The sequence below is a fragment of the Capra hircus genome, chromosome 22 (assembly GCF_001704415.2).
Source record: "Capra hircus breed San Clemente chromosome 22, ASM170441v1, whole genome shotgun sequence".
Taxonomy (NCBI): Eukaryota; Metazoa; Chordata; class Mammalia; order Artiodactyla; family Bovidae; genus Capra; species Capra hircus.
Window position 1 is genome coordinate 51,981,984 of NC_030829.1, and position 25,701 is coordinate 52,007,684.

Sequence of the window (25,701 nt, forward strand, 5' to 3'; positions counted from 1 at the left end):
TAAACTCCATGATCCCTCCTAAACAGAAGGGGATGATTTCATCACGAGAGACACGTATTTCCACCTCATCACAATACTTGCAGTTATCCTGGGACGTGTGGGAAGAAAGGAAATCCTACATGACCCCTTTTCTCATATGGCGTCAGGAAATGGGACTGATGATGGTCTTATGGACAAACTGGTGTACTGGGCTGTCAGAAAACCTAGTCAAGCCCCCAAGGAATGGCACTTCACTGACAGTATCAAAGAGTGATTCAAAACAAAAGGCTTTTCAAGGCGGAATCTCTATGAAATAACAAATGTTAAGTTAAAGTTCAACTGCCGGCCAAAAACGTTGCTGCATTTCGCTCATTAGTACATTTAACTAGGAATATACCTAGAGACTCCAAAACACGCATGTACACGAAAGAAACACCTCTGGCGTAACAGTTTTGTTTTAAAAAACACTCCAACTCCACACTTACAGACTTACGGAGTCTTAACCACTGGACTGCCGGGGAAGTCCCCACAGGTTTTAATACTGCACTACTCCTGTCTCAGTGCAGTAACCCTATGTGGCATTAGTTTAAAAACATCTAACACATTTTAGCAAATCACGATGATGTGCAAATCCAACGTGACTGGGAGTCTAATGGTGCCTACACTCCTGCTCCTGCCTGCTATTCCCTCTCATTCTCAAATCGTGGGGGGGTGGGGGTGGAGGGCTGACCTGGGGACGAATCTTTCAGGTCCATAGCAGGTCTGCCCTGATGGCCTCCTCTCCCCCAGGGATGCCGGAAATTTCAGCCGATAGGATATGGTAGCTCAGAGAGAAAACTTCAATACAATATCAACAATGATACAATTTACTTTAATTAGTTACATTCTATAGATTCTTTCTATCCAAATTAAAAGAAAAAAGGTGGAATTTGAGATTCTGATTTTAAAGAAAATCTGAATATTATACAATCTAAAACATCTAAGTGATTGTTAATTGAAGAATCAATACTTTCTCGCTAAGACGTTTTCAGTTAATTTGCTTGTAAATAGACTTGGTTTTGCTTTCAAAAAGCCCCTGATCCGCTGTATGCCAACCAAGGCTCATATGACACTCTTTTCCTGTATCAGTCTTAAAGAATATATATGATGAGATTCAAAATAGGATCTTTTAGAGATACTTCACAGGAAATTTCATAGAAATCTGAAAGAAAATTGCCTTCGCTGTTATACAGTATTATGTTAGAAACCTTTGTAGTTTAGAGTTTCTCTTAAATAATCTAGAGAAAAGTAAAACAATATTATGCCAAGATTTCTTGCATAATGAAACACCACCTAACTCCAGACAGAGTTTCTCTGAGATGATTCAAGGATAGAGAGAGAGTATAATTTTAAATGATACCCTTCTTCCAAGACAGTCACAAATGGATTTAACACATGCCTTTTGCTTCACAGTGTGGCTGAGCAGAAGAGCCACCACTGCTCTGTGTGTGTGACTAAATCAACTTACCTTACAAGAGCAGTGACAGTCTCTGATTTTGTATCCTTTTGAACTGGAGCTGAATTCTCTCTTTGCTATTCCTCATCACGAGGCTGGGCCTCCTCCTGGGAAGTACAACGCTGGGTCACTAAAGTGATGGCCCCCACAGGGGAAGAAAGTTGTTCCGGACCATTGAAATTCATCTACTAACTCTAACACACAAGGACAAGTTTTGTTAGTGGCGTGAAACACACATCGTACACTTTGGCCTCACTTCAGGACCAGCCATGACCCACTCTATACCCATCAAGTTGTGAGCTGTCCTATATCCGAACCTGTAAGATACCAAGAAATACAATGTCATGGTAAACAAGGATGTACAGTCCTGAAAGCATTTTCTGCAAGCCCAGAGCAAAACTTGCTTCACTTTTGAGTTCGACTCCCCTATGACTATAATAGAAACCTATCTAAGTTAGATAAAGAAGCTCTTTTAGGTTGTGAAAACAGACTGTTAAGTACCATTTGTATTGGTAAAAGTACCATTTACAAAGTACTTCCACAGATTTTATCTCACTTAATCTGTTTCCCCTGAGAAGGAAATGGAGGCAGATTTTCCCAGAGAAGTTTACACAACCTGCTCAGGATGCCATAACTGCCTCAGGGCAGAATGCAAATCGCAGTTAAGGTACTGAGCTCCTAAGTTTTCTATGCTTATACTATACTACTTACTTCCATGATGTCACGCTGTTGCCTACAGGGTCCATGGTTCATTCTTTGAAGACTGTTTTATACTGACATCTTCAAAGGTTGAAAGAGGCAAGAAGGTCCACCTGATAAACTTTGGACCACAGTTCCACAAATTAAAACACTTTGAGAGTAAGTATCTTTTCAAGGTAAAGGGGCAATCTACACAGCAGAAAACACAACAAAGGGTGTATTTTATGCACCTAAAACAGCTACATAGATAAAGAGCACTATGGAAATCCGAAATACTGTATCGGGGGAAAAAAATCTCCCTCCTGGAAACTCCAAGACTTAAGTGTAAATTATAAGATGTAGTCAAGACCCACAATGGCAGTGGAATTATCGCCTTCAAAGAAACTGCAAGGGAAGTCGTCAAACAATGTCTCATTTCGTTCTGACCAGTTCAGTTGCAACCAAAAACAGGTTGAGAATCTGCAACTGGCCATTTGCAGTCCACTTGCTAAAGTGTATGACAAGCCCCTGTGGATGGGGATTGCAAAGTGGACAAACTCCGCCTTGCAAAATCGTAATTAAGGTGACCAGTGTTGCTACACGAGGACTAGCCAGACAGCATGCTAACGCCATACTCCTGGCTCAGGGGTTCTGAGGACTCCTGGGACTCCAGATCACTGCAAACAAAGGACCCAACATGCATTAGGTCTTCCCCTGCAAAATGGGGCAAGTCGCCACTAGCAAACAAAGAACATCTCACCCCTTGGCCTCCCCAAGTGACAAGGTCGGTGCAAAAGAGGGCAAACCAGGAGGGCCCGAATGCACCAGGCCTCCTTTTGGACGAACGGTCCAGGCGGCACGGGGGCAGACAAAGGTCCCAGGGCACTCCGGGGGCTTCCTCCAGGCCCTGCCTCGGGGAAACAGAGCATCCCCTGAGGCGGAGGCGTCGTTGCGCCAATCGAGCGGCTTCTCCCGCGGCCCCCGCGGTGCCCCTGGCTACGAGGCCCGCCCTGGCGGACCGGTCTGGCCCCCGCCCCCGCCCTGGCTCCATGGCAACGGCAGGCCGAGGCCTGGCTGCTCAAGGCTCGGCCCGGCCGGCTTCCCGGGCAGGCCTAGGATGCCCGGCCTGCTCCTCGGGCCCGCCCGCTTCTCCGCCCCACTCTCAGCCAAGCCGGCGGTCGGACCCGGACCCACTGCTCGCGCTGACCACCCCCGGCCGCGGGAAGCTCCTCGGGGGTGGGGGCACGAAAGGGGAGAATTAAAAGCCCAATTCACCTGTTGTTACAGATGTGAAACAAGCCTCGATGCACCGCGCATGAGCCGCGGGCCCCCCCAACCACGGCCGGACTACAACTCCCACCAGCGGCGGCGCGGCCCCTTCCGGGTCCCGTGGCGGAAGTCCCGCCGGCTGCCGGGGTTCGGTGCCCCGCACCGCCCCCGCCCCCCAGCAACCCCGCCTTCCGCGCTCGATCCCCGCGTCTTCGCGGCTCTTGAGCAAGGTCCCCCTAGCCTGGGGCTCGCAGTGGCCGCCCAGGGCTCACGCCCCCGGGCGGCCAACCCGCGGCGAGACCCACTCCCACCCCCACCCCCACCCCCACCCCCACCCCCACCCCCGAAGCCGGGTCCAATGGCGGCCGGGCGAGGCGGGACTTCCGTCAGGGTAAAGCGAAGGGGGCGGGCGCGCGGGGGGCGCTGGGGCCTCCGAGGGGGCGAGTGTGAGCCGCTGGGCTCCCACAGAGGCTTCGCCTCCGGGCTGAGAGCGGGAGGGCCTTCGGGTCGTCTGCGCGCCCGCCCCGCGCCTCCCGCTGCTAGTGAGCTCACAGGGCTCGAATCAGGGCTGAGCCGGGAACGAAATCCATCCCGCTCGAGTCCTGGGCTCCCACCCGCCTTCTTCGCCGCGGCTCGTTGCCACGCCTCTCCTGGCTTCTCCATCTCCCTCTCCCCACCCCGCCTCAGATCTTGTTTCTTCAGGGAGATGATGAGAATTTCTGCCTCACGAGATTGTTACGAGGGTGAAATCTACGTGATGGCGCGTCGGAAACAGTACTCCGCTAGGGAAAGGACCAGGGGGCCCTTGCAGGTCGGAGTGCTGCTGGGCGGCTGTGAAGGTCACGCCCCCTCCCTCTCCGGCCTCACGGCTCAGAAGTGAGAAAGGGCCTTAAGCTCTGTTCTGTCCTCGAAGTGAGGCTACTCCTGTGTGAGTTCAGTGAATTCCAGCTTCAAAAGGAGAAATCTCGGTAGGGGATAGTTCTGAAGCTGGGTCACCATTTTCAGCTGGAAGGACTTAAAATGTGCTTTTAAGATGTGGCCATATCCCGTTATTTTTGTCTAAACACACAAATTCAACAAGTATTTGTTATTATTTACTTTCTCTCTGCGTTGGACAGAAGGGTGAGGGAGGTGAGCATGGAACATCGTTCTTTTAAATAATTGTCACCTGTTTTGAGCAGGGCGTGGTGCTATGACGCGTGCGGATGATCTGTGCATGAATATTGATAGAAAGCAGTTGATAAGCAGGTGTAGAGGATACAAAGATCCTGCCCCCAAGGGGCTTAAGGCCTAGTACAGAAGATGAAAATCTGCGTCAAGCAAAAAGAAAGTTGTAAATGCTGGGGAGGAAGTATAAAGTATTCCAAGATGAGAGAACCCTGTGAGCAAAGGCATGCAGGCAGAACACAGGGGAAATCCTTAGAATATTCAGTAGTTTAGTGTGACCAGAGGGCTGGATATGTGTAAGTTCTTTAGAGGAGATAGAGCAGAAAAAGTAGAGTTAGGAATGCTACACTAGGATTTTTTTTTAACTTTTTTAAATTTTGTATTGGAGTATAGCCGATTAACAATGTTGTGATAGTTTCAGGTGAACAGCAAAAGGCCTCAGTCGTACATATACATGTATCCATTCTCCTACACTAGGAGTTTTACTTTAATCTATTTCTTTGTAAGACATTTTTACAGTTCTAAGTAGAGTAGAATGATTGTTCTATTTTAGGGACAGTATTATGGAAGTGTGAGGATAGAGCCAGCTGGAAAAATATTAGCTAGGATACTAATCAGATGAGTGTAATGAAGGACTAAACTGTGCTCAGCAGTGAAAAAGACAAGAAAGATGAGAGGGTGATTGTAGAGCACCAGACTGGTCTCTGGCCATAGGAGTGTGGAGGGATGACTTTGAGGTTGTACCCAGGTGACTAGAAGTGAAGTCGCTCAGTCGTGTCCGACTCTGCGACCCCATGGACTGTCGCCCACCAGGCTCCTCCGTCCATGGGATTCTCCAGGCAAGAATACTAGAGTGGGGTGCCATTGCCTTCTCCAGGGGATCTTCCTGACCCAGGGATCGAACCCAGGTTTCCCGCATTGCAGGCAGACGCTTTAACCTCTGAGCCACCAGGAAAGCCTAGAGGGATTATGTTAATACGATTAAGTTGGAGGTGATAGATTCAGCCTCATTCAGATTGCCCTTGAAGTGCTGTTGAGAATGTTAAATGACAAAGACACGGTGCGGTGCCTGCTCCAGAGAAAATTCTAGTCTGAAGAGAGGATGAGAAAAGCATGCACATAAGTCTTAAAAGCTAGAGGAAGGCCTGCAAGAGGTACAAGTGGAATGTTCTAAGCACTTTTCCTTATTGCACATTTTATGTTTCTAGTTTTTTCCCTGAAGGTTTTTTCCTGTTCTTGAGCCGTGGGACTATTCTTAATGAGTGGCCGTATCTGGTGAGGCTGATAAAATGACCCATTTTATATAAAGGTAAGTGCCCGTTAGTGTCTGTCTTTTCCCTCCCCCCACCCATATTTCACTTTTTATGTCCTAGTCACTGCCTAGTCTTATGCCCTTATCACTGCCTTTTTTTCCCCTTATCACTGTCTAGTCCCTAGATTTCATTCTTTGCTAACTTCTCTAGAAACGTCTCCACGTCTTCTGACAGTTTCCTGCTTATCCTTCGCAGCCTTGCTTTGGGCTGTGTATTCTTCCCTGTATAGTGGCCCTGTTGAGAACAGTGCTGCTGAGAACGCTGGTGCACAAGTCCTGGGACACCTGTTTGTTTTCTGTTGTTTGGGGTGTATGTGAGGAATAGAATTGCAGCTTGTTTTTGCCTTCATTTTAGGCCATGCCTCACAAGCTTAAGGGGCTGCAGGGATCTCAGTTTCCCTGCTAGGGACTGAACCTGGGCCAGGGACATGGCTGTGAAAGCACCAAATCCTGACCACTAGCCCCCCGGGGAACTCCCAACTTTGCTTATTTTAAAAAGACAATTAAAACCACGAAACGCTCTTGCCATTCTTCCTTCAAGTATTGGTAAGATGTGTTTCCTCTTTCCATCTGGGTCTCTGCTTAGATGTTCTCAGAGACAGCTTTCCCAGGCCATCTTGTGTATTTATATGTGTATCCTTAGCTCCCATTTCCACCTAGAATACAGATCCTTGAGGTCAAGGAATTAATCCTTTGTTCACCACTATACCCTAAACACATTGCACAGTGCCTGGTACTATTCCGAAATAGATACTGAATAAGTGTTGTTGAATGAGGGAGCGTTGTTACGTGGCAAACTGGTTCCAGTTTAGGGAAACATGCATTTGTATTGAGGGGACAGTAAATAGTACTTTTTAAAAAAGAGTGGTTGGCTGAATCAGATTTCAGATGTGTGTGCCCTTTGACACATTGCAGTTCTAAGAGTATATCTAAGCATAATCATATATGTGTGATAAAGTCATTGCTACCTTACATTCAATTTTAAAAATCCCCACATCTCTTATCAGGAAATTAAATAAAGTAGAATACATCTGCGATAGTCTGCTTGGACTATCAGAACAAAATATCAAAGACCAGGTGATTTAAACAACAGAAATTTGTTTTCTTGTAGTTCTGGAGTCTATAGGACCAAGATTAAGGTGTTGTTAGAGTTGGTTTGGGAGAAGGGAATGGCACCCCACCCCAGTACGCTTGCCTGGAAAATCCCATGGACGGAGGAGCCTGGTAGGCTGCAGTCCATGGGGTTGCTAAGAGTTGGACACGATTGAGCGACTTCACTTTCACTTTTCACTTTCCTGCATTGGAGAAGGAAATGGCAACCCACTCCAGTGTTCTTGCCTGGAGAATCCCAGGGACGGGGGAGCCTGGTGAGCTGCCGTCTATGGGGTCGCACAGAGTCGGATACAACTGAAGTGACTTAGCAGCAGCAGCAGCAGGTTAAAATTCCAGACCTGCACGTGCCCAGATCCTGACAGTACAATGAACACCCATGGTCCCCATCTTTCCCACCTAGTTTTAACAATTATCAACTCAAGGCCAAAACTGTTTCATCTTTACATCCAGATCAGCCAGTGTCTACCACCCCAGATTCTTTTAATCAGATACCATTTCATCTGTAACAATTCCAGGGCACGTCTTTAGAAGACTCATTTTATTCAGTGTAATAACAAAACCAGTATCATACTTTAGAAAGCTAGTAAATCCTTAGTATCATTTTTGTCACTGTTCACTGTAAGTTCTTTGGGGTAAATTTTACCCTTCTCCCTCTCCTCTCTCCCTCGTACCAATATTTTAAGTTTGGTACCACTGCAGCATCAAAGCATGATTATATTTTATTGATGTATTGACTTTCCATGGATTAATTTTTTGAGCCTCAAAGTGCAGAAATAGGGGAATTTAGGTAATGAAGTATCACGTGTTTTGGTATGCGGTAAACACAAAATGAGTTATTTCAAACAGAAGCTCTAGTTAACGTCATTGGCCAAATTGTACAAGTCAGTTATCCCCAACCTTATAAAATATCTCTTGATAAAACTGGAAAGAGAATGTACAGCTACCAGGCCACTTTTTAGCCATCACTATTAACCATGGTACTGCCTAAGGACCAACATTTTTTTTAAAAGTGAATGAAACTGACTTCTTGTCAAGATAGTACACACTTTGATGCTATTCCCTCTGCTCCAAACACATGGTAAAATTAACCAGAAAAGGTTGAAATAACATATCCATATTCAAAAACAAGATAAACAATTTTGTTGACCACGAACAAACTACTGTAATCTTGCTGGGCGGGCTATGAGTTCAGAAATAGAGGCAGTCTGGAGTTTGTAACTTAGAAAGTAACCGATTGACGGAATGTGGCTATGTGGGGCCTGGATTGCAGCTTGCAATTAGGAATTTAGGTAGGGCTCCCTAAACTTAATATTGGAAAAAACTTCATCCCATCTGTGCATGAAGACACAGTTTATGTGAAGTTGAATACTTAGGAAGCAGACACAACACTGAATCCAGACCTAAATCCAGCGACCCTCTCACTTGGTGACTGGATCTCCTGGCTCCCAAATTTCACGGTACAAACAGAGTCTCAATTTACTAATGTTAAAGCATACAAGAAAACTTAGTCAAAAGAAAAATAACCTACAAAGTCAGAATCAAGAGATGAATTCATTGTAATTAAAATGAAAATAATGGCGTGAACTGAAACCTTTTAAGTATGTTTGGAATACTCAGAGACATAAAGGAAAGATACTTTTACTGAAAGAAGAAATTATGAAAAAAGTGATCAGAAATGAAATGGCAAATGTTTAAAGAACCAGTTAGAAATCCTAGAAATTAAAAATACAGTTATTGAGCAAGCACATCATGAGCAGATACACCAACACTTAGGGCAATAATGACTACCCCTGATTCAGAAGGAGAAGTAAGGTCTTACTTAGGAGGAAGATAAGATGGTGAATAGGATTTTGTTAAAAATTTTTATTTAGAGTATAAAGGAAATATAAATATAACTACTAAAGAAATAGAAATATAGTTCTCCAAGACAGAGAAAAATAAAACTATGAATTGAACAGAAGGCAGAATATAAGTAAAGAAAAAGCATGGTAAACAGAAAAATAAACATGTACACCAAAACAGCAATAATCACAATGACTGTAAAAGATTCAAACTTTCCTGCTTTTTGGGTGTCAGGCCTGTCCTTTGGGTCTTTTGAGCAGGACATGTTGGAGAAAGGAATGGCAACCCACTCCAATGTTCTTGCCTGGAGAATCCCAGGGACGGGGGAGCCTCGTGGGCTTCCACCTATGGGGCTGCACAGAGTCAGACACAACTGAAGCGACTCAGCAGTAGCGGTAGCCGCAGGACGTGCAGTTCTTATATTCACACTAGAGGGCAGCAGGGTTCACTAATCCTTTCCCCACCACACTTGTGCTCTGTGGCCTCGTCATGTCCTACTCTTTGTGACCCTATCTATGGATTGTACAGCCTGCGAGGTTCCTCTGTTCATGGGATTTTTCAGGCAAGAATACTGGAGTGGGTTGCCATTTCCTATTCCAAGGGATCTTCCTGACCCAGAGATCGAACCCTCATCTCCCTGCATTGGCAGGTGGATTCTTTACCACTGAGCCACCTGGGAAGCTCCATTTCTTTCCCTATAGGACTCACCGTAGTACTTTTGTCAAATTCTCACAAAGCAGGAATGCGTTTGTGTTTAGAGCTTATCTTTCATCTAAGACTCTACCAGATTTTTTTTTAAGTTATGGCGCTTAGAATTTCAGCTTCCTCAAAATAGTTGCCGAGGGTGTATTTAACTGCCTGGTAGATCTAGGAAGCCAGAGTTTTACAGATGGTACTTCTTCATTGATGGGAATTAGTTAGATAGTCTGTGAATATGGCTGCGTAGCTACAGAATGCGACTTCAAGCAGAGTATGTGTACCTAGAGAGCCTTCGTAGGATCTTAGGACAAATAGATTTATACAAGACATTGTCTTACTGTTGCTGAAGACTGTTATGAATCTTTCTGGCTAACAGTTGACCTTGAAAAATCATATGGTTTTTTCACTGTCTTGGAGGTCTCCCAGATAGGATTCTTTTTCTCACCTTTGGCTTTATTTGCTCAAAAGTTTACAGGGCTTGGTCTTAACCTTTGCTAACGATAAGCGAGAACCAACAGGGATGCCTAGAAGGGAGTACCCTTCTGCTCTGGCCAATTGTCCAATTTTGCCGTTTTCATCTTTACTATATTAATTCTAGTGGTAGTGGCTATTAGTCACTTTCCGCAAGTAATACTTGATTACTCAGAGTTTGAAACCAGTAGTTATGTTTAACTTGTGTTTAAGTAGGCAGTGGCTCATCTTAACTTCATTTAGCTGATGTGTTCACATGAGAACAGAGTAATTTCTGTGCTACTAAGACCTTAGTGTATTATTGTGGCCCATCATAGATGTCTAGTAACTTTATGGAGTCAGTATGGATTGGCTACTGGAGTTGTTTCTTTCCAGAGCGACTGACCAAGGGAAAGAACTTTTCAAGTTGAGCTGTGAAATTCACCCTTGTCAAATGGCTTTTCCAGAACTGAACTATGCCATTTGTTCTAAGTTTTATAAAATGCTCAGAATTTCTACCTTGGATCTGAGTTCTGTTTATGCAGAAAAACAAAAGGAAATTGAGTTTTAAAAGTAAAACTCAATGCTGAAACCCTATGGCAGTTTAGAGTATTATTAGAACTGGTAGAAGAATTTCTGGCGCAGTAAGTCAGGATGACAGAGAAGCTCTAGGACTGGGAAGCAGTAAGGATTAGAGAAGGCGTGGAGAAGACATTTTGGTTACCTCCAGGTCATGAGCTGAGTGATGGTTTTACAATGGGTTTACTTTGGTATAATCTGGTGAACCAGATTATGATTTACATTTTTGTAAGTACATCATACTCCAGTGAAAAAATTTAAAATTGTTGTTTACTGGATTCCATTTTAACCCAAACTACATTCTAAAGTTCTTCAGTGAAGGAACCTTCTCCAAGTGCCTGGTCTTTAGCCTGCCTTGTCAACACTTTAGTTCCTTTGGGTTCCAGGAGGCCTACTGAGCAGTGACTCCTCCCCAGTTTCTTCCAACTAAGACTCACTGGGCGTCTAGAAGTGACGTCACCACTGTCTTTCTGAATATAGTAGAGTGTATGTTTTATGTTTCAATATCACTGTCCTCTGTGTGTTAATTAGAGAATGAGACTGGTAGTGACCTTGGAGTTATAACTCTGGTCAGCACCTTAACAAGTTATTAAACCTGGTTTTAACTTTATAAAGATATTATCCTTATTGTTATATCAAAAACTTGTCATAAAGCTTGGACTATAGTGTGAAGTATATCTAAGTATATTTAAAAATTTTTTGAAATAATTTCCCTAACAGAGAAATTTAAAGAATAGTGCAAAGAAGTCCTGTATGTCCTTTGCGAATTTCCCTTCTTGTTAACGTTTCATCACATACCCTATATTCTTTGTATTTTCTTTTTATTTCTCATGCTTCTTTGTGGATATGTCTTTTGATTTTTCCAGTTTACCTAGCTGTGTCTAGTTTGCTATTAAAACTACCCATTGGGGGTCTTCCTGGCAGTTAAGACTCCACGCTCCCAATGTAGGGGGCACAGGTTTGACGCCTGGTTGGCATGCAGCCAAAACCCCCCCCCAAAAGTAAAAGTATGCATCAACTTACATTTATTGTGTTTTTTGACTTTAGTATTCTTACTTGCTTCTTTTCAAACCTGTTATGCTCTTTTTTGCTTCCCTTGTGGCTCAGATGGTAAAAAAAAAAAAAAAAATCCAACTGGATTGAGAAGATCCCCTGGGAAAGGGAATGGCAGCTCACTACATTATTCTTGCCTGGAGAATCCCATGGACAGAGGAGCCTGGCGGGCTACAGCCCATGGGATCCCAGAGTCGGACACGACTGAGCGACTGACACACACATGCTCTTTTTTTGTTTGATAGTATTAATATCTAGTTCTTTCCTGAAATTTAGAATCTCCTCTTTCCTCTCTTTAAGTTAGACTACTTAATTTTAGTCCATTTTTGACCGTCACATTATCGACAGCCCCTGACGGACTGAAAAAATGCCTCTGGCTCTGACACTTCATGCCAGGCTGCTCTCTTGTTGGAGAGACTTTCCTCACTTAACTCAGGCTCTGATCAAACATGCCAAGCAGCTCTCCCATGTGAAATCCTTCTCACTCCACCTAGGCTATGCCCTCATGCCAGGTTGCCCCTCTGCATTCTGAGCACCCTCCTTACCACGCGTGGGACCTCACATACTGTGCTGGGTTGCCGCCCCCCCCCCTCCATGGACACCCTCGTAATTCTTCTTGGACTGTCACCCCAAGAAAAAACAGGCCCTCAGTCATTGTGTGAATACCCTTCTCACCACACTCAACCCACTCTGGGCTGCTGTAGTCCCCTTCCTCACGCAAACAGTTGCTCACCTGGTGTGTTAGTCTCAGTCATGTCTGACTCTTTGCGACCTCATGGACTATAGCCCGCCAGGCTCCTCTGTCCGTGGAATTCTCCAGGCAAGAATTCTGGAGTGGGTTGCCGTTTCCTACTCCAGGGGCTCTTCCCAACCGAGGGATCAAACCTGGGTCTCCCACATTGCAGGCCGATTCTTTACCCTCTGAGCCACCAGGGAAGCCCAAAGCTTTTGGAAGCTATTTTTCAGGATATGAAGGGAATGGGAAGGAGAGAAAGCTTTAGTTTAAAAAAAATCTAATCTGAAATTTTTGCATTTAAGCGAAGCCTTTTATTTCTGGTAAGTTTAATGCAATTGCTACTAAATTTGGGGCTGGCCCTGCCATGCAGTTTTCTGTTTTTCATTTGTCCCTATACTCAATTCTAGTCTTTTATTGCTTATTATTTTCTAACTATAACTGGACGACATGCAAGTCTCTACTGGTTCTCTAGAAACTAAACATGTATCTTTAATTTGTCAGATATTAATGGTAATCAATACGTTTACCTTCCTTCTTAGACTACTACCATTTCTCCACTCGCAACTTGCCTAACTTTTTTGTTAAGTATTTAAATTCTGTCTTTTAAAACCACACAACACACTCTTATTTTTAAGAGAGTTACTCAGTAAATATTGAGAGTTACCCACTATTTACTACTCTCTTTGCTCTTCATTCCTTTTTTGCAAATCAGGAATCATTTTTTCTCTGTCTGATGTACATCCTTTAGAATTTCTGCAGTTTTACTAAAATGAGTATAAATGAGAATTTCTTTGTATTTATCATGCTTGGGATTTGTTAGGCTTCTTGAGTCTATGACTATCCATTGTTATTTTTACATAACTTTCAATCATTCTTTAGCAATTGCCTCTACTCTCTCTCATCCGGAGACTCAACAGCATGTATGTTAGAACACTGTATCTTCTTTCTTACCCTGTCTTTCCCTTGCCTTATACCTCCCATTTTTTTTTGTCTTTCTGAACTTCAGGACTTATTTCTTCTGACTTAGCTCCCCAGTTCACTGATCCGTCGGCTGTGTTCAGTCTAGTGTTCAACATGTCCAGTGAGCTTTCACTTTCATTTATTTTATTTTCTCATTGGCTCTTTTTCAAACCTATCACTTCTCATAGTTTTCCAATTGCTAGATGAAACTTTCAAACTTATATTTTACTTCTTAAAAATAAGCATACTGAATCTTAAACTAATAAAATTTATATGTTAATTGTATCTCAATAAAGCTGAGGGGGGAAAAAAGGAAAAAGTTAGCAGTTTTATGGATTTATATGTAATAAACTCAATATTTGAAGTCCCTGTCGGTCTGTTCTCTCTTTCTTTCCAAATTCTTAATTGTGATAAGATACGCATAACATTTGCCATGTTAACAATTTTTGTAATTTAAACTTTTTTTGACAAGGTTGATTTTGCATCAGTCCATTCTTTTTTTAAGCAAGATTTATCTGATTTCTCTTTTTTCTGCCTGTGGGGGTGTCCACTGTTGCAGCAAGCAGGGGCTGCTCTCTAGTTGTGGTGCTCGGGCTTCTCATTGTGGCGGCTGTGCTTGTTGCGGAGCATGGGCTCTAGGCTTCTGGGCTTCGGTAGTTGCAGTGCATGGATTCAGTATTTATGGCACATAAGCTTAGTTGCTCCCTGGCCCATGGAATCTTCCAGACCAAGGATTGAACCCATGTCCCCTGCATTGCAAGGCAGATTCTTAACCATTGGACCATCAGAGAAACCCTTAATTTTTATTTTTTACATTGAGATATAATTGACATATTAATTGCAGGTGTACAACATGATTCAGTATTTGTATGCATTGCAAAATGATCACAACAGTTAATATTCATCATTTACACAGTTATAAAGCTTTTTCTTGTTATAATAACTTTTTAAGAAAGTATTTCCTTATTATTTATTTTGGCTGCACCAGGTCTTAGTTGCGGCACGTAGGACCTTCAGTCTTCGTTGCAGTGTGTAAACTCTTAGTTGCAATATGCAAGATCTGTAGTTGCAGCATGTGGGATCTAGTTCCCTGACCAGGGACTGAACCTGGGCCCCCTACATAGGGAACACGAAGTCTTAGCCACTGGACCACCAGGGAAGTCCCTTGATTTGAGAACTTTTAAGGTCTACTAATACCGACTCAATGGACAAGAGTTTGAGTAGGCTTTGGGGGAGTTGGCAATGGACAGGGAAGCCTGGTGTGCTGCCGTCCATGGGGCTGCAAAGAGTTGGACACGACTGAGCAACTGAACTGAAGATCTACCATCTTAGCAACTTTCAAATACATAATACAGTATTGTTAAGTATAGTCACAGTGCTATACATTTCATACCTATAATTTGTTTAAAACTCAAAGTGTGTGCCTTTTGAGCCTCTTCATCTATTTCTCCAATCCCCCACCCTCCACCTCTAGCAACGACCAGTCTCTCCTCTGTCTTTAAGCCTGTATTTATTTTTGTTTTTTAGACTCCACATGTAAGGGACCATCATGTGGTATCTTTCTCTGTCAGACTTATTTCCCTTAGGCATCTTAACCATTTTTAAGTGTACAGTTCGGTGATTAATTACATTCATTATGTTATACAGCCATTACCCCATCTCTCTCCATATCCCTTTTCATCTTATAAAATTGAAACTGTACTCATTAAACAGTAACTCCCCATTTTAGTACCTCATATAAGTAGAATCATATGTATCTTTTTGTGACTGTTGTATTTCATTTAGTGTGATATCCTCAAAGTTCATCCATGTTGCAGCTTATATCAGAATCATTTTCCTTTTTAAAACTCAACAATATTCCATTGTATGTATCACATTTTTTTTGGCTAGTGAATCATGCTATTGTGTATGTGGTTGTACAAATATTCCTAAAGACCTTGCTTTCAATTCTTGTGGGTGTATACCTGGAAGTAGTATTGTTGGATCATATGGTAATTCTGTTCTTAATTTTTTGAGCAATCATCATACTGTTTTTCATAGTGAGTGTAATACTTTACATTCTCACCAACAGTACACAAGGGTTCCAATTTCTCCTCATCCTTGTCAATACTTATTATTTTTAATAGTGGCCATCTTAATGGATATGAGGTAGTACATCATTATATGTTTGATTTTCCTTTCTCTAATGTTGAAAGAGATGGGAGTACCAGAGCACCAGACCTGCCTATCGAGAAACCTCAGACATGCAGATGAGGTTATTGATATTTCTCCCGGCAATCTTGATTCCAGCTTGTGCTTTTGATATTCCTGGAGAAGGAAATGGCAACCCACTCCAGTATTCTTGCCTGGAGAATCCCATGGACAGAGGAGCCTGGTGGGCTAGAGTCCATGGGGTCGCAGAGTTGGACATGACTGAGTGACTACACTTACACTTATGCAGTTGACAACACCCTTATGGCAGAAAGTGAAGAGGAACTAAAAAGCCTCTTGATGAAAGTGAAAGAGGAGAGTGAAAAAGTTGGCTTAAACCTCAACATTCAGAAAACAAAGATCATGGCATCTGGTCCCATCACTTCATGGGAAATACTTGGGGAAACAGTGGAAACAGTGTCAGACTTTATTTTCTTGGGCTCCAAAATCACTGCAGATGGTGATTGCAGCTATGAAATTAAAAGACGCTTACTCCTTGGGAGGAAAGTTATGACCAACCTAGATAGCATATTCAAAAGCAGAGACATTACTTTGCCAACAAAGGTCCGTCTAGTCAAGGATATGGTTTTTCCAGTGGTCATGTATGGATGTTAGAGTTGGACTGTGAAGAAGGCTCAGCGCTGAAGAATTGATGCTTTTGAACTGTGGTGTTGGAGAAGACTCTTGAGAGTCCCTTGGACTGCAAGGAGATCCAACCAGTCCATTCTAAAGGAGATCAGTCCTGGGTGTTCATTGGAAGGACTGATGCTAAAGCTGAAACTCCAATACTTTGGTCACCTCATGCGAAGAGTGGACTCATTGGAAAAGACTCTGATGCTGGGAGGGATTGGGGAGAGGAGGAGAAGGGGACAACAGAGGATAAGATGGCTGGATGGCATCACCGACTTGATGGACATGAGTTTGAGTGAACTCCGGGAGTTGGTGATGGACAGGGAGGCCTGGCGTGCTGCGATAGTTGCAAAGAGTCGGACATGACTGAGCGACTGAACTGAACTGAATGTTTATAAAGATGTTGAAAATCTTTTCATGTGCTTATTATCCATTTGTATAGTTTCCTTGGAGAACTATCTGATCATTTCCTTTGTCAATTTTTGAATTTGTTGTTGAGTTTTAGGAGTCCACCACATATCCTGGATAAAATCCTTTATTATGCATGCGTGCTAAGTCGCGTCAGGTGTGTCTGTTTCTTTGTGACCCTGTGGACTGTAGCCCACCAGGCTCCTCTGTCTATGGGATTTCTCCCACTCTACGGGTCACCTTTTTCCTCTGTTGATATTCTTTTGATGCAGAATTTAAAATTTTTTCATTAAGTCCAGTTTGTCTACTTTTTCTTTTGTTGCCTGTGCCTCTGATGTCACATTCAAGAAATCATTGCCTTTGGTGTCATATTAAGAAATCATTGCCAAATCCAGTCATTAAGATTTTACTCTGTGTTTCCTCCTAGTAATTTTATAGTTTTATTTCTGATACTGAGGTTTTTGATCCATTGTGAATTAATTTTTGTATATAGTGTGAGGTAAGGGTCCAACTTCATTCTTTTGCATATAGTTAATCTGGTTTAACCAGTCCCAGTTGTTGAAAAGATTGCCCTTTCCCCATTGAATGGTCTTGGCACCGTTATCAAAAGATCACTTGACTGTACATGCAAAGTTTGTTCCTGGGCTCTCTATTCTTTCCATTGATCTATATGTCTGTCTTAGTGCCAGTACTATAGTGCTTTGATTAGTTTTGAATTCAGGAAGTTGATTTCTCCAACTTTGTTATTTTTTTCAACATTTTTTGTTTTTTCCTTTTTTCTTTTACATTCTATTGATAACATTATGTTTATATAGGTTTTTGTATTCCTTCAAAAAACATCCCTGGGATTTTAATAGAGCTTGTATTGAATCTGTAGATTTCTTTGAGTAGTGCTGATATTTTAAAATTATTAGGTCTTCCATCTATGAACAAGGGATATGTTTGCATTTATTTGTGTTTTCGTTCACTCAGCAGTTTTATAGTTTTCATTTTATAATTATTTTACCTGCTTGGTTAATTCCTAAGTGTTTTATTGTTTTTTGTTCTATTGTAAATGAAATAGTTGTAATTTCCTTTTTAGCTTGCTCATTATTCATATATAGAAATGTCACTGATTTTTTGTGTGTTGATTTTACATCCTGCTACTTTGATGAAATCATGTATTAGTCATACAAGTTTTTTTTTTTTAATAGAATTTTTAGGGTTTTCTATGTATACAATCATATCACCTGCAAACAGAGATATCTTATTTCTTTCTTAAATTTGGATGCTTTTTCTTTTCCTTGACTAATTGTTCTGACTAGAACTTCCAGTACTATGTTGAATACAAGCGGTGAAAGCAGGCATCTCTACCTTTCTCTTGATCTTAGAGGAAAACATTAATTCACCATTGAGTATGATATTCACTGTAGGTTTCTCTTACATGGCTTTTATTATATTTAATACTGAGATAGTTTCCTTCTATTCCTAGTTTGTTGAGTGTGTGCATTTTTTTTTTTAATTTTAAAGTCTTTAATTCTTACATGCGTTCCCAAACATGAACCCCCCTCCCACCTCCCTCCCCATAACATCTCTCTGGGTCATCCCCATGCACCAGCTCCAAGCATGCTGTATCCTGCATCAGACATAGACTGGCGTTTTTAATCATGAAAATGTGTTCAATTATGTCAAATGATTTTTCTGCAGCTATAGAGATGATCATGTGTTTTTTTCCCTTTATTTTCTTAATGTGGTGTATTACATTGATTTCTGTACGCTGAACCACCTTGCATTCCAGGAATAAATCTCCCTTGGTGTATAATCCTTGTAATATACTGCTGAATTTGGTTTGCCAGTATTTAGTTTAGGATTTTTTCATCAGTGTTCATAAGTGGTATTTATTGTAGTAACCTTATCTGTTTTGGGGATTAAGTTAATGCTGGACTCATAGAATGAGTCTAGAGGTGTTCCTTCCCTTCAGTTTTTTGGGGAAGGTTTGAGAAGGGTAAATATCAGTTCTTCTTTATATGTTTGGTAGAATTTGCCATTGAAGCCATCAAAATATCTAGGCTTTTCTTTGTTGGGAATTTTTTTTTTAATCTCTCTTTTCTTAGTTTCTTTGTTTTTGTTGGAAGGTTTTTGAAATAATCATTTCAGTCTTGACCAGACTGCTTTTAATAACCATCAAATAAAATGTTACATAATCTATTCCTCAGAGCTTTTATATTATTTCTTGACTTAAATATTAACACATTTATTTGAATTGAAAAATGAAGTAAAATTTTCTCTGACAAAACCATTTTTTTCCAACTGAGTTGACAATAAGACTGACTTTGTCAGTTAGGTAATATGACAGACATTTTCCATAAATTACATGAGCTAAATTTGTGGCTCTAAGGTCTAGATGGTATACCTAATCTACCAATATACCTAATCCTCTGGCAAAATAAAAGCTCAATGAAGCAAGCAATACTGTAATATTCTCAAGCAGATCTGAGTAAATTGATTTTACTGAGATGCTTCTAAGCTAAAGGTAACATGTATATTAGTCACTGTCAGGAGTTTTTAACAAAATACAGCACAGACTCAATCTGGCTTGCCACTGTGCTTTAAAAAAATCTTTTTTTGGTGGTAAATATATAATAAAATTTACCATTTTATCAATTTTAGGTACACAATTCAGTGACATTAAGTACAACCACAATGCTGTACAAACATTACTACCATCCATCTCCTAAACGTTTTCATCAACCCAAACAAAAACCCTGGTCTACCACCTGTTTTTGTGAATAAAATTTTGTTAGAATATAGCCATGCTCACTCATTTATGTATTGCCTATAGCAGCTTTTGTGGTACAAGGGTAGGGCTCAGTAGTTGTCACAAAGAACATATGGCCCACAAGCCTAAAATATTTGTTATCTGACCCTTTATAGAAAATATTTGCTAAACCTGAAAGGCGGCCACCCCCTTACCTGTCACGCACCTTACTTTCCTTTGTGGGGAACCTAGTGCTAAACCATTCATAGAGGACCTGCTTCTGAGTTGGGGTTTCGTAAGTAGCAGAGCAGCTCCCTCGCTGTGATCTATTGAAAGTCGGCCCTCAACACAAAGTTTTGAAAAACAAAGAGAATGGAAAGAAAAAAATTTTTAATTTTTTTAAAATAAAAAATTAAAGAGAAAATATTTACTAAACCATACTCTTTGGTACATTTTAGAGAAGGCTTTTTGGTATACCTCCCAGAACTGAGAAGGCTGTAACAACTGGCAAACCATTATGCAATTTCCAGTTCTTTTCAAAATTCTTTTTTCTTCAAAACTGAAGAAACCTAATCAACTCTTCACGTATTGAGCAATAAAGATACTTTTGGATAGATCACTGTGTGAATTTAGCATGTAGCTTTGAGAACTAGGTGAAAGATATAGTTCATCACTGAACACTTGAGCATGCATATTTTGAACAAGAGTTCAGTATTTCTTTAGTGTTCTTTTCTTCTGAGGGGAAATTTATAGTAAAATGCATAAATTTTCTTTACCATTCCACAACTGGTATGCATACATCTGTGTAATGCAAATCTATTTCAAATCAACTTATTGTCACTCCCAGGAAATTTCCCTCATGTCCCTCCTTCCCCTCTATTTCCCCAAAGGGAACCCTACTTTGAAGTTTAGCTTGTTCTATAACTTCATATATATTGAATCATCCCGTATATATCCTTTCAGGTAAGATTTATTTAACTCAGTATAATACCTGGTGATTCATCCATAATGTTGCATGTACTAAGTTTATTCCATTTGGTTATTAATTTGTCAAATTGGATCTTGGTGTTTTTCATTATCAAGTTCTAAGAGTTTTTTTTTTTTCGTAGTCTCTGAATATGTCTCATCAGGTTTATAATTTGCAAGTGTTTTTTCTCATTCAGTGGGTGTTTTCATTTTCTTGTCAGTGTATTTTGAAGCACCAAAGATTTTAATTTGGATGAAGTCCAATTTATTTTTTGTTTTGTTGTCCGTGCATTTTTTTTCCAGGCTTTCTCTATTCTATCATTCACACTACTGCAGTAGCTACTTTCTAATCTATAAATCTGGTCATGTCGTTCTGTGTCTTCAAGCTGGTTTTCCAGTGCTTATAGGATATTCAAAATTCACTGCCACCCCAAGCAACATCTTTGCTTCCAGTCCATGGGCTTAAGGAGTTTCACCAAGCATGCTTTCACACTTTTTAAAGCCTTTGTTCCAGTTTTTTTTTTTTTCCCCCTCACGTGTTTGCAATCTCCCTTCCTCCCTGATCATATTCTCTTTTCTCTTTAAAGGCTGGTCTGAAAAACTCACAAACAGCTTGTCACTTTCTGTTCTGGGGTCAGAGAGCATTATGTTCAAAACTCCATAACGGCCAATCACACTTCGTTAATAATTTAAAACTCTTCTGCCTCCCTATAAGTCATTCATTCATTCATTAAATATTTATTGAACATCTGTTGGGTAACAGGCCTTCTCAGCACTGAGGGTACACCTGTGAGCATGGAAAGTAAGAAAAATACCAAGTCATGGTGAGTCCTACCGCGACAATGTCGAGCAAGTATGATTGTTCAAGACTGCAAGGTCAGGAGGGATCACTTTTTTGAAGTACCTTTAAGCTATGATTTTGAAAGCGTCAAGCTTAGTTGGTAAAGAATCGCCTGCAATGCGGGAGACCTGGGTTCGATCCCTGGGTTGGGAAGATTCCCTGGAGAAGGGAAAGGCCACTTTCCCACTCCAGTATTCTGGCTGGAGAATTCCATAGACTATATTAGTACATGGGGTCGCAAAGAGTTGGATGCGACTGAGCTACTTTCACATCACAAATGCACAATCAGAGGTCCAGGTCGCGGGAATAGCTGTTGCGAGCGCCCCAAGGCAGGAATGAGCTGGTGTGGCTGGAGTCATGAGGGGGGAGGAAGGTGTGTGAAGCCGAAGGTGTGGGTCCCAGATGGATGTTTACAAAGGACGACAGGGTCACTACGTGCAGAAGGTCTGAAGGCAAGCGAGGACAGGCGCAGATTCCCACCCGGCGTGTGGGTTCCACTGCTGGCACGGGACACTCGAAACGCGCTCTCCTCTCGGAACATCTCACACCAGCTCCTTTCTCCCCGGCGGTGGCAGACGGTGACACAACCACCGTGCAGTTGTAGACTACATAACCATTCAACGCAGGTACAGGGGAAACAGCCACACGCGCGGAAGCCCAAGCTGTGAGGTGTAGCGGATAAGCGATCCGCCGTGCAGGCGGAAGAGGCGGGTGGAGGGGCTCGTCCTAGGCCCGCCCGGCGCGAGTGCTGCGCATGCGTGCGCGCGTGCTCTCGTCGGTTAGGGTGCCGGTCCCGAGAGGAGGCGGGGCCAGGCTTCCGCGCCGGAAGAGGGTTGGCTGGGCGGGGCCGGGAGGCGGCGGTGGCGGCTGCGCGCGCGCGCGCGCGGGTGCGAACGGGGCACGCCGCGAGGGCCGGGGAGGGCCGGGCGGTGGGGACGACGGACGGCGACGATGGCCGCGGCGGCGGGCGGCGGAGGGCTGGGGACGACGACCGGCGCCGCGGGCGCAGGAGGCGCGGCGGCGGCCACGGGCCTGGCCGTTTATCGGCGGAAGGACGGGGGCCCGGCGAGCAAGTTTTGGGAGAGCCCGGAGACGGTGTCCCAGCTGGATTCGGTGCGGGTCTGGCTGGGCAAGCACTACAAGAAGGTGGGTCCGCGCGCCCGTGGGGGCCGAGGAGGCCACGCGACGGGGGCCGGGGGCGGCTGCTGGGCTCGCGGGCCTCGGGCCGCCCCTCCCCCCGCGCGCCACGAGGGACAACAAAGGCAGGCGCCGGGCCCGCCACGCCCCCGCCGCGAACTCGGCGCCCGCGCGCCCGCGGCTCCGCGGGCCCTCGGGGCGCCGCTCCTGGGAGCCCGGGCATCCGGGGCGAAAGCCCCTGCCCGCGCTTGTGAGGGAGCGGGTCGGGCTTCGTGACCCGGAGGGTGTGACTCTTCCTCTTTGTTAGCCGCTTTAGGTGTGTGAACAGTGGTTATTAAAACTGTCTGAGCCGAGCTGTAAGAGCCGCGGCAAGTTTTGTTTAAGAGACCAGTCTTCAAAGTCCAGTGAGGTAACCAAGGTTTTCTTAAACCTGTAGTTGATACGCTAAAGAAGGACTGTGGACCGCTGTACTCGGACGTCGGTAACTGCAGGTTAATATAATGGATCACAGTGTTCTTGGGGACTCACTAATATTGAAAAATCGACGGCTTTTACTTCACAGTTCCCTCTGCTTATGTATAGTGGGAATGCAAGAGTTAATGTTGGCTTGTAGCTAATGTGAGGCTTTCCCTGAGAACCCCTTTCGTGTTAGGTCACCCCACTTCATATCACCTTCGTTTTCTTCATACCGTTTTTTTGGGATTATTTTCATTTACCTGCTTGTCTTGCCTTTGGAGTGTTAATTGGACTGAGTCATTGGTACTGAAAGTTGTGACTTAGTCCCATTGTTTATAACAACTTTTTTAGTTTCCCCTTTATATAACTTATTTAGAAATGACTGACCCCCTTAGAAAGTGTAAGGAAGCCGACTGCCAAAAAAAAAAATTGCTCTGTGTCCCAGAATTTCCTGAACACCCTTCACAGTTCTCTACTTCCTCCGTTGTGGACCATTGCCCTGGAGCTAGGACGTTGTTTGGCCTGTTCACTACAGTGTGCCGTGGAACATTTTTGATCCTCATTGCCTGACCCTTAGTAGTTGCGTAGTAAATATTTGTTGAATGAATGAAAAGATAAAGTAGTCTAGAAACCTGCTTTAGGTTTCGGGTGTACAGTGCAGTGAAACTTATCAGCCTTTGGAAGTTGTTAGGCATGGGCAGGGGTCTAAGGTTCTTCTGATACTCCACTGTGATACTTTCAGAACTCACCATTTCTTATCTCAAGTTTTGGGCCTCCCTGGTGGCTCAGTAAAGAATGCCCCTGCAGTGTGGTAGATCTGGGTTCCATCCCTGAATTGGGAAGATCCCCTGGAGGAGGCCATGGCAACCCCACTCCAGTATTCTTGCCTGGAGAATCCACATGGACAGAGGAGCCTGGCGGGCTACAGTCCATGGGGTCACAAAGAGTCTGACACGACTGAGTGACTTGGCACACAACACACACACATCAGTTTTTAGAAAGTGAGAGGTGACATATAGTCTTACTTACAATATATTTTTTGGTGCTTTGACTTTATTCCCCTGGGAATTTTGGAGTCTCATTTGAGATTGTAGATTTTCCTCATTTATATGTTAAGTAGACAGTATTGTTTTTCCTTGTACATTGGTAAGTTGGTCACTTTTTTTGTGTGTAAACAGTAGAGCTTATGGTAGTAGCTAAGGGAATTGAATATGTTTATATTATGAAATTATTGTTTATCACGTGCTTTTCAGGCAATATTTTGGGTCTTAATATACCTTAATGTTTTTTAGTTAATTTTTTGGCTGCACTGGATGTTGGTGCGCTCAGACTTTCTGTCATTTCAAAGAGCAGGGGCTGCTCTTCGTATGGGTTTCTCATTGCAGTGGCTTCTTTTGTTGCGGAGTACAGGCTCTAGGGTGCTCAGGGCTTCAGTAGTTGCTGCATATGGGCTTCAGAGCACAGGCTCAGTTGTTGTGGCATAGGGGCCTGGTTGCCCCACAGCATGTGGGCTCTTCCCGAACTAGGGATCGAACTGATGTCCCAGTGTTGCAAGGCGGTTTCTTAACCACTAGACCACCAGGGAAGGCCCAGGGTGGATTTTTTACCCCAGTTTTGTCGAGATATGATTGACATATAATATTGTATTGCTTTATCAGTGTAGCTTTAACAGAGAGATACTCAGGAGGAATATTCCTTTGGATAGCAAGGAAGGGAATAGGAAAAAAGGAAGTACAGTGATAGTTATTTCTACCTTTGCAGACTGCATCTCTTTTGGGCCAGGTTTCAGAGGGCAGCTTTAGGGTTGGATAGTCTTTCAGAGCTGGGTTTGGGTGGATGAGGAAGTGGCTGTGAGCCTGATTGCAAGAGAGGGTTGAAGCCAGTAGGCTAATGCTGGCTCCATGTCCCTGAGGCCTTGAAGACAGAGTTAAAGTTATGTTTGACCTCTCAATGTTTCATAAAACTGAAATGTATTTCTTAGGCCTGTTCAGATTCAGAATTGCATATCCTTGGACTTGATAGTCAGAATCCTATTAGCCTCTTAGAGTGGTGTTGATTTGGTAAAAATATTTACAACAATGTTCTTTGCTTCTGCCATACACACTATATCTCTCCTTGGTGTACACATTGATGGGTTTTAACTTTTGTGTTGCATTTAATACTGTATTTTCAAATTAATAAATCTCAGCAAATAAATAAACGTGACATTGATAGTAGCACTTTTATTGATGAGTTTATGCATGCACTATGAGGACAACTTGAGCATCGACTTTATCCGGGCATTTAAAACATTACTCGCTTAAATCCTCACAGTGGTCCTGTATGATAGATATTATTTGCTTCATTTTCCCCATGAGAGAAATCGAGACTTCAGGTTTAAGTAATTTCTCGAAGAGTTACAGTTGAAATGAAGTCGCTCAGTCACACGACTCTTTGCGACCCCATGGACTGTAGCCTACCAGGCTCCTCTGTCCATGGGATTTTCCAGGCAGTAGTCCTGGGGTGGATTGACATTTCCTTCTCCGGGGATCTTCCCAACCCAGGGATCGAACCCTGGTCTCCCGCATTGTAGACAGACTCTTTACCATCTGAGCCATAGTGTCAAAACTGTTAGGAGTTACAAATTCAGGATTCAGAGAAGGTCCACCTGGCTCCAGCTCCAACCTCGCCGCCCCCCCCCCCCCACACCTTTTATTTTCTTTTTCCTATTTGTAATTCCTCTCCTTAAGAAACAATGTTGTGGTAAAGATAGACACTGGCACCTGCCTGTAAAAGCCAGGTGATTTCAAATTAAAAGAGAGTTCCCTTGTATTGTTTTTGTCTTCTGAATGTCCATAGAAGGTGCTCAGTTAATCTTTGTTCCATGAATGAACAGATTAACTAGATTAGAAACCTCTAGAAACCTATTTATTTAGGTTTTGTTGATACATTTGCATTACGGAAAGGAAAGTGAATACTTCTTGACTAGGATGAGCTTCTACTTGCCAAAGGAGTCTAGAGGAGG

At 42.9% G+C, this 25,701-nt stretch overlaps 2 protein-coding genes across 8 annotated transcripts in view; one reads left to right on the forward strand and one right to left on the reverse strand.

Annotated features, from left to right (window-relative positions):
- The window catches only part of DHX30 (DEAH-box helicase 30), a 29,189-nt gene extending 25,482 nt beyond the window's left edge, over positions 1-3,707 (reverse strand). For 2 of the 7 annotated variants that reach the window (XM_018066790.1, XM_018066784.1), the window contains exons 1-3: positions 3,428-3,529; positions 1,487-1,581; positions 710-816 (exon numbers count right to left, since the gene is read on the reverse strand). Coding sequence is in view for 3 of the 7 variants with exons in the window: in XM_018066784.1 (XP_017922273.1) it covers positions 710-734 (25 nt within the window). In the remaining 4 variants the exon portion in view is untranslated. Of the gene's footprint in view, positions 1-709; positions 817-1,486; positions 1,792-2,185; positions 2,295-3,427 lie in introns of those variants that run through there. The other 5 variants (XM_018066788.1, XM_018066791.1, XM_018066786.1 and 2 more) reach the window with 4 other exon arrangements.
- The window catches only part of SMARCC1 (SWI/SNF related, matrix associated, actin dependent regulator of chromatin subfamily c member 1), a 122,472-nt gene continuing 118,718 nt past the window's right edge, over positions 21,948-25,701 (forward strand). The window contains exon 1 of the mRNA XM_018067112.1: positions 21,948-22,250. Coding sequence (XP_017922601.1) covers positions 22,056-22,250 — 195 coding nt within the window. The 5' untranslated portion in view covers positions 21,948-22,055. The remainder of the gene's footprint in view (positions 22,251-25,701) is intronic.